The 8,425-nt window shown below is 38.3% G+C and overlaps 1 protein-coding gene across 1 annotated transcript in view; it reads right to left on the minus strand.

Annotated features, from left to right (window-relative positions):
• Positions 1-8,207, minus strand: part of GDA (guanine deaminase) — a 42,370-nt gene extending 34,163 nt beyond the window's left edge. Inside the window, exon 1 of the mRNA XM_039361625.1 lies at positions 7,913-8,207. Within this exon, the coding sequence (XP_039217559.1) occupies positions 7,913-8,035 (123 nt within the window). The 5' untranslated portion in view covers positions 8,036-8,207. The remainder of the gene's footprint in view (positions 1-7,912) is intronic.
• Positions 8,208-8,425: the final 218 nt, after the last annotated feature.

An 8,425-nucleotide genomic window follows, 5' to 3' on the forward strand; every position in this document is an offset into this window, starting at 1 on the left:
CACTTTCTGAAGAAAGTAAACACTAAGACTAGGGTTGCTAAAAACAAAGTGCAAAGGCTGGTCAATAGGATCAGTTCTGCTTTTTTTGTTTCTCAGCAATGTTTGATAAGTAGACATTAATCAGATGATAAAACAAAGGTTAGTTCATAAACCAATATACATATAAACATAATCTGATTTTTCAAAGGTTCATCCATTGATATATCATAGTGAACCTAGTCCACTGAAAAAAACTTATGCCTGATGCAAAATCATAAAATAATGTCTCTGATATTACAGATGAAAGACAGCAGTCATCTTTTCATAAGCATATGAGAAGCCAGCACAGGGGATAAAGTGAACAATCTTAGAGAAGAGAACAACTGCCACAAAACTAGTATAGTATTTAAGATTTTTGAGAAATGGCAGTTATAAAGACCAAGGAAACTATTGTAAGTTATCTTGAAAAGCCTTCCTTTACCTTCCAAGATTTTTCATGGAAGATATTGTCACATGGAAAGTATTCTTCTGTAGGATATTCCATCCATCTACACAGAAGTTAGGTTCAACACACTGAGTAAATCCAAAGTGCAATTTGGGTAGGTTTAGTATAATGTATTATATGTAGCCATGTACCCACACAATTTTAGAAAACATTAAGAATGCCCTGGAACACTGTGTGAACTTTGCCACAGTTGTTTCATATTATTTGCCACAGTTGTTTCAAATTAAAAGGCAGACAAATAATCAGTTCACTGAAAATGAATGTGTTCTCGTATAGTACAGGTAGTCTTTGACTTATGTCCCCAATTGAAACCAGTGAATCGCACCCAATTTTATGACCTGTTTATCCTTGGTTGTTAAGCCAATCACTGTACTTGTTAAGTGAATTCTCCAAAGCACCTGAAGGCAGGACAAGAAGCAACGGGTGGAAACTAATCAAGGAGAGAAGCAACCTAGAACTAAGGAGAAACTTCCTGACAGTTAGAACAATTAATCAGTGGAACAGCTTGCCTCCAGAAGCAGTAAATGCTCCAACACTGGAAGTTTTTAAGAAGAGACTGGACAGCCATTTGTCCGAAATGGTGTAGGGTTTCCTGCCCGAGCAGGGGGTTGGACTAGATGACCTCCAAGGTCCCTTCCAACTTTACTATTATTATTATTATTACATGGTTATTAAGTGAATCCAACTTTCCTCCTTTTGATTTTGTCAGAAGCCAGTTGGAAAGTTACAAATGGCAATCACCTGACCCAGGACACTGCAACTATCATAAATACATGCTGATTCCTAAGTGCCCAAATTTTTATCATGTGACCATGAAGATGTTTCAACAGTCATAAGTGCAAGGAATGGACATAAGCAAGTGCTGCTGAATGGTTACTAAATGAATGGTTGTAATTCAAAGATTATCTTTATCTAGCTAAGCATATGGGTTTCAAAGAAGAAAAACAGTGAAGCAGAGATTGTAAAAGTCAAAATTATTTATCCATGTATCTCCCTTTTAATAGCATTGCCAAATAAAGATTCTTGTAGTTCCACTTTTATGGCCATTTGTATTCTAATGAAGAACTCTGAGCAATAAGGACATGAGGAAACACAGGATATGAGGAAAAACATGCCAAATGTTAACCGAATTAAAGGAACCATCCTTTAATTGCCCATCCATCAAAAAAAAAGATATGAAAGATGCAGCCTCTTACGCCAGCCAAATTTTTATGGATACTGCAAAAGCTACTCCTAGTTATCTTGCATGTGCCTGTGTGTGGATGCACAGGGAGCCACTTCACTTTACACATATAGAGACAGCCAGGATAAACTTCCATGTGAACTTTCAAAAAGATGTGATTTGAGACTTCTGGTTCCGGTTCACGGGGACTGTGGTCACGCAAAGAGACTTGTCTCTTCACCAGCTGATTCTCCTTCACCAGTAGACCCTGAAGGCGGTTGAAAGTCACCCTGGAGGGGTGACCACCAATGAGGAGACTTTCTGGTGACTGCAGGAGGGCGGCAGCTTCTCTCGCAGCTCCAGCTGACTCTTTAGGGCTGACAGAGCAAAGATCGTCCTGCAAGATGGCCGATCATGCAGCTGCACCAGCCGAAAGTCACAAGAACATCTAAGCATTAAGAACCACTGCGGATGACCTGGGTGAGACCCTTCCTTTTCCTCTCTTCACCCTATTTTTCTCTTTGCCTGTAAAAAGCCCTCTTGGAACTATTTCCCTGCCCTGAGAGAGCGGTATTTGTTTGCGTGGGAAGAAAAGAATAAAAGGACAGAATAACTAACTTTAATGGCTATATTTTACTTTTAATTGGGGTCCCAAAAAAACCTTTTTATAGAGCTTTTTTCTAAAAAAAAAAAAAAGGAAAATTCATTTTATTGGTGTCTGGGAAAGATTCTGTAATCCACTGAGAATATCTTGTGGTGACCTTTAATACTGCAATTGCTTGCTTATGTTTGGAGAGGAGGTTGGCTTGACCTTCAAACTATTATAAAAGGGAAAAGATAAAGAAGTTGATGCAGCTGTTAGAAACTGTGGGGGTGGACATTGGTTAACCCTTATTAAATATAGCCTCCACTAAAAGATAAAAGGACTGCTTCTAACTATTATTGAAATGGAGAAACCCTATTCACAACTAAACTGTAAACTTATATTGGAAAAAATTCATGAAACCACTAAACAAGTATGCACTAAAATAAAAGAGATTACTACAGAAATAAGAATCAGAAACCTTACTACAAATTCTAAAACTGACTTCCAGACTTCAACTGATTATCCTACAGGCCAAAATACATCAGAAGAGGAATTAACCTATATTAAAAAGGAATCTATATTACCTCATAAGCATCCTATTGAGATTTCTGAAGATCAAAAGGTAACCTTAATCAAACTACATACAACTCCAAAAATAACAGGAATTGATGTACAAACACGACTTAATGAGAACAATGATAACCTTGATAACCAACTACTAATCATAAAATTGGATACAACTGAACATTTTACTCAGCTGAACCAAACATTGAGACTTGAATTTCTAAAGCAACAAGGATCTAACTACAAAGGAGTCAGGCTCCTAAAACAGAGGATGGGATGTCTTCCATTGACTCAAATGACATCACAAGGAATAAAGGGAGACCTAATTGCTGAAACAGAGGCTCTGTTATGGAAACCTGCTTGGCACAAAAAGAAAGCCAGAATAAGACTGAAAAAAGAGACTTAAAATTACATGTAATGGGTTAAAATGGTCTTGTAGAGATACGGATTGATTTAAGGTTTAAGATTCAGATTTAGAAGCAAGAGGAAAACTCATGATTAGTAGAATATATATGTGAAATAGAGTAAGAATGTACTTTTTGAAATAATATGTTTATTTTATGTATGAAAATTATTTTGTAATGGAACAAGAATAAGAAAATGGAAGAGACTTCAGAGATTTGGACTGATCTAACAATTAATTGAGTATTTCAAGTTAGTAAGATGATAATTTGTGTAATAATATGTGTGTTTTAGATATGATAATTATTTGGATGCGATTTAAATCCTACCTAATGGATTGAAATGATTTTGTGTTTTGTTTTGTTCTGTTCTGTTATTGAAATAATTGACTGATAGACTATATATACTTAGAGTAGAGTAATATCTTTATCTTAACTAGGATTAACTATTTTGTAGTGGAAGAAGAAATAAGAGAAATTTGTGATAAACTTAATGATTTATTTGATTAAGAATATTTGAATAAATATTAGAATGTTTTTGCTGGAATATTATTTGTATTTTAGAAGGGGTACCCGAAGTGCTAATAATATGTTTATTTAAGATTAAATTGGATTATGGTAATTGTAAATTAGTAAAGCTTAAAAACAGGATTTGGATCTATATAAATATAATCTAGAAATGGATTATTTTAAATATGTTATACTATTGGAGGGAAACAGAGAGGGAACGTCTAATGTATTAATTTGAGTTATATATATATATATATATGATTTTGTTTTTGGATGCATTTCTTGAGCATTTTGTTGTAAAAGTTAAAAAAATCAATAAAACTTGTGTTTTTTTTAAAAAAAGATGTGATTTGAAATGAGGTGCTTCTACATTTCAAAGAATTTGCATAGGAATACTAAAATAAAATATTATTTTTAGGTTTTACTATTTCTTCCAATCATCAGTGAATTCCTTGAGCTAAAACAATGGATGCCAATTTTCCAGACACTCATCCCTGTTGGTTAAGTATTTTCCACCCTGGCTCCAAGCCTAAAAGCAGTTGCTATTAACTGCTTTAATCAATCATTATTGCACTAGTTATGATGAGCCTGCACATTGCCTAATTATACATTGCCTAACTGTACCTAACAATTGCCTAATTGTTATTCTCTGAACCTAGAAGATTAAATGGAGTGAGACAGGGACAAGTTCATCTTCTGCCACATCATATCTTTCCATTTTGAATCTTTCTGTATGTCCAGAGTTAGGGAAACTCTTCAGGAAAAAACAAAAATCCAAGCATAAAAAAAAAAACAGCAGGATGAATTATTGATTCTTTCTGTGCCTCCTTTCTAATAGTACATCTACAACCATTACAAGAAATAGGAGGGAAATAAGTCATCTAATTTTTGCTCTTAATTGGGGATGCTGATGAAAATCTGGGCAGAATTTGAATCCATGACATCCCCAGCATGTTCCATCACACAATAACCCAGTTTTTTTTTTAATTTTCTCTCTTTGGAGTGTTAGAAAGTTAGACTTTACTTGTCTTAAGATTCTTTCTGAGAATAACTGATTATATTTGTTTAAAGAAACCTAAAAAAGTAAAAATCTGCTTAACAATCTTCTAAAAACAAGAGTGGAGCCTAATCATAGCTCCCAAAGGAACGCATTTTATAGCCTAGGAATGGAACAGGAGAAGCCCATCTGCTTGCATTTGATGGTCTCCTTCCAGTAACTAGACAAGGGGTCTTCAAACTTGGCCCTTTTATGACTTGTAGACTTCAACTCCCAGAATTCCTCAGGAATTCTGGGAGTTGAAGTCCACAAGTCATAAAAGGGCCAAGTTTAAAGACCCCTGAAGTAGACTCACTGGAACTTTTCAAGAACTAATCTTCCCTTGTGGAGTCCTTGGTGCTCTTTGAGTTTAATTGTTTAATTGCAGGTTATGGGTATGAAATCATTACCCAGCTAGGTAACATCATCAGTGCAAATGAGTGTGGGGTTTGCTCCCTGTTTATATAGTACCAGTATATACCCTGAGTTACATACAGGGTATTCTCTTCTATTGGAACTAATTATCTACTTTTTATACCTTTTACATAGCCTTGTCTCCATTATTCTAGGCAGCAACCAGATATGTCAAAGGATAATTTCAAAAGAGAGTGGAAAATAATGAACCATCAAACATAAAGCAAAAAAAACCCCACCAAATTTCTGTCAGATTACCACTTTTCCCATGTCATTTTTATCACTATTTCGTAGGAACTAATAGCTGCATGGCATTTCTCCCAGGATTGTTCTAGAACAGGGGTTCTCAACCTTGGCAACTTTAAGACTTGTGGACTTCAACTCCCAGAATTCCTCAGCCAGCAAAGTTGGCTGAGGAATTTTGAGAGTTGAAGTCCACAAGTCTTAAAGTTGCCAAGGTTGAGAACCCCTGTTCTAGGACCAAAGTCCACTGAATCCTCTCCTCAGCTGTAAGTAAGCAAGAATAATATATGACTACTGTAAAAAATAAGTGTGAGAGGACTGGCTCAACAACTTGTTAACAGAAAGATGGCTCCTCTACTATATGCAAAAGCTGATGGAGCTACAACTTGTCTCTTATAACTTGTGCTATATATATAAGAAAGCAGTAAATGGTTTAAGAAGCTGTTCTGTTGGCTCTGTCTTCAATAGAAGAAAACATAGTTCTGTATTCAATAGAAGAAAATTGGTCAAAAAAATCTCAAGAATACTAACAGTACAACTGCTGACCAAAACCATCTGCTAGATGAGGAGTACAAAAATGGCCTGCCAGTTTCCCTTCCGTGGCCATCACAGGATTGGCAGAGACAAAATTTGGGATCCCCATTGGCTCTTATGAGATGGAAGGAGTATCACATGACAAAATGGTTGCCTAAAGCATTGCAGCCAGGTAAAGGACCATTTCATCCTTTATACCTCTTACTATTTCTCCCAAAATGGGCCACAACCCAAACCATTATTGAACCTTGGCAGCTTTATCAAAGCTTAATTGATATAAGCTCTACACTGTAATCTAATGGTGTGGCTGCCTCTTATTTTGTGAGAAAAACTGTCACTTCATAAAGTAACTACGTATTACAAGTGTACAAAAAGGCATAAAGAGCCAAGAAAATATGTGGTACTATAGCAAAAATGGAAGGAGTTAAATGATCTGCAAAATCAAGAGCAACCAAGTAGATGTGGTTACTATGCCAAACACATTCATATATTAGTCACAGCAATCATCTGTTCTCTACACGCATACACATATTTGAAAGTGTATGAGCTTGCACAATAATATGCTTCATTAAGCTTTTAACTGTATACCACCAATGAATGTGGAACATATAATTACACTTCTTCTTAAATGAGCATCTAATTAGGCTAGAGTTGTTGAGATCTAATGACATATAGAACCAGATGGCTAAAGTATCAAAGCTTGGAAGCTTTGTTTGATACTGCTTATCTAATAGTTGAACAAATATTGTCTTTGCTGATTTGGCTAGTGGAACCAAAAATCAGAATAGATGAAATAGTAAAAAAAAAAAACTGCACTGGAAACACTTTCTGCAGGATTTCATACTATAAAGTAATATTAAACATTGTATTAATGTAATAATTTAGATTAGAGCAATCTGGCAAGCTGAACAAGAGGATCAGCACTGAGCACTGTCCTGAAACATCTAGTCATTTATTTTTCAATACTCTCAACATTTTTATAGTTCTTTATTTTCCAGTGCAAATGGTGCATGTTCTCAACACTCCACATACTAATTTATTTTTCACAACAAACACACCATCATGATGTTTTCTAGGTCTAGGAGATGAGCGCAGATGGGTTTTTAACCTGATTGAATATAGATTAATTCTTGTTAAATGCATATAAAATCAGAATTAAAAAAAGACATCCAAAGTTGACAAGTGTTTCTTTATATATCATAACTGCAGAATTTCTCTTCTATGTTGACAAATAATGAACCGGCTCAGAGAACAGTAGTATTTATTATTTATTTCCATCATGTTTTCTTGCCCTGCTTGATAATTGCCAGCACTGAAAACACTCGTTGTAACCCTTTAAAAAAAAAGGGGGGGGAGTATTGTGTTGAATGTCTCTAAGTCTATCTGGTCCTCTTTATAGTTGAGATAATTTGCGCACCTTCCTAAACTGCCATTCACAGACGGGAAGAGATTTTAATGTATCGGAGACTACCAGCTTTCTATCAACAACATCTCTATCTTCTCATCCCTATGTCTGTTCTGTTTCGGCTGATCCTTTGGAGCGATTCTGAGGAACCAGAACCTGCTTGGAGAATGGATCCGATTAATCCTAGTTTCATATTTATTTTTCTTTTTCATAGGTGTTACGTAAGTTATGTGAATCACGACAACCACCCGCCCTTCCGCCTTCTTCTTCTATCTCGGGGTTTCTACAACCGGCGGGGGGTTTCATGCCAACGGGGGGGGGAGGGAAACGGGTAAAAATATCGCTTGCACCGCCCTGCCCTCAAACTTCTCCCCCGGCCCCAGGTGCGGACCCCAGCGACCCCCGGTCGAAGTGCCGCCTTTTCTCCTTGGTAGCCGCTCAGCCCCGGCCTGGGCGTCCAACGCGGGACCCTCTCCGTCCTTCGGCCCCCCACGTGCCAGAAAAGGCAGCGACAGCAAGCCGGGCGGGGGGCACGCGCTTCCCTTCCCTCCTTCCGCCCTTTCCCAGGCTCACCTTCCCGCTCTCCGCTACACCCAACAGGTGGCCTTCCAGGATGACCATCGGGGAGGTGCAGGTGGAGTGGACGAAGGTCCCTTTGAAAATGTGCGCGAGCGGCGCGGGCCGCGGGGGGTCCATGGCGCGCGTCTCTTGGCGGGACGAGCGCAGGTGGCCAACGGGGAGAAAGGCGGGGAGGGGAGAAGGTGCGGCCCGCCGTTGAAGACGGAGGCTGCGATTGTGGGAGCTCCCGGCAGTTGGTTCCGCCGTGTCAGGAGCAGCGCCCACAGCGCTGTCATTATCTCTCCTCCCCTACTTAAGGACTCTCCTCTTGAGGGGTGTGATTACAACTGAGGGTTGCTCCCTCAGCCCCATCCAGGGGACACTTTCTTTTTTGGCCCGCCTGTCGCTTTCTCCTCAGCCAGTCCTGAGGGCAGCAAGCAAGTGCGACTGGCTGGGAGAAATTGATACAAAACAATCAAGACTCATCCTGGCAGAGATGGAAGCAAGCAAGCACAGCCGCCCGCAGCA

This window comes from Crotalus tigris, unplaced genomic scaffold (assembly GCF_016545835.1).
Source record: "Crotalus tigris isolate CLP2741 ecotype Arizona unplaced genomic scaffold, ASM1654583v1 scf7180000017585.4430047, whole genome shotgun sequence".
NCBI classification, from domain to species: Eukaryota; Metazoa; Chordata; class Lepidosauria; order Squamata; family Viperidae; genus Crotalus; species Crotalus tigris.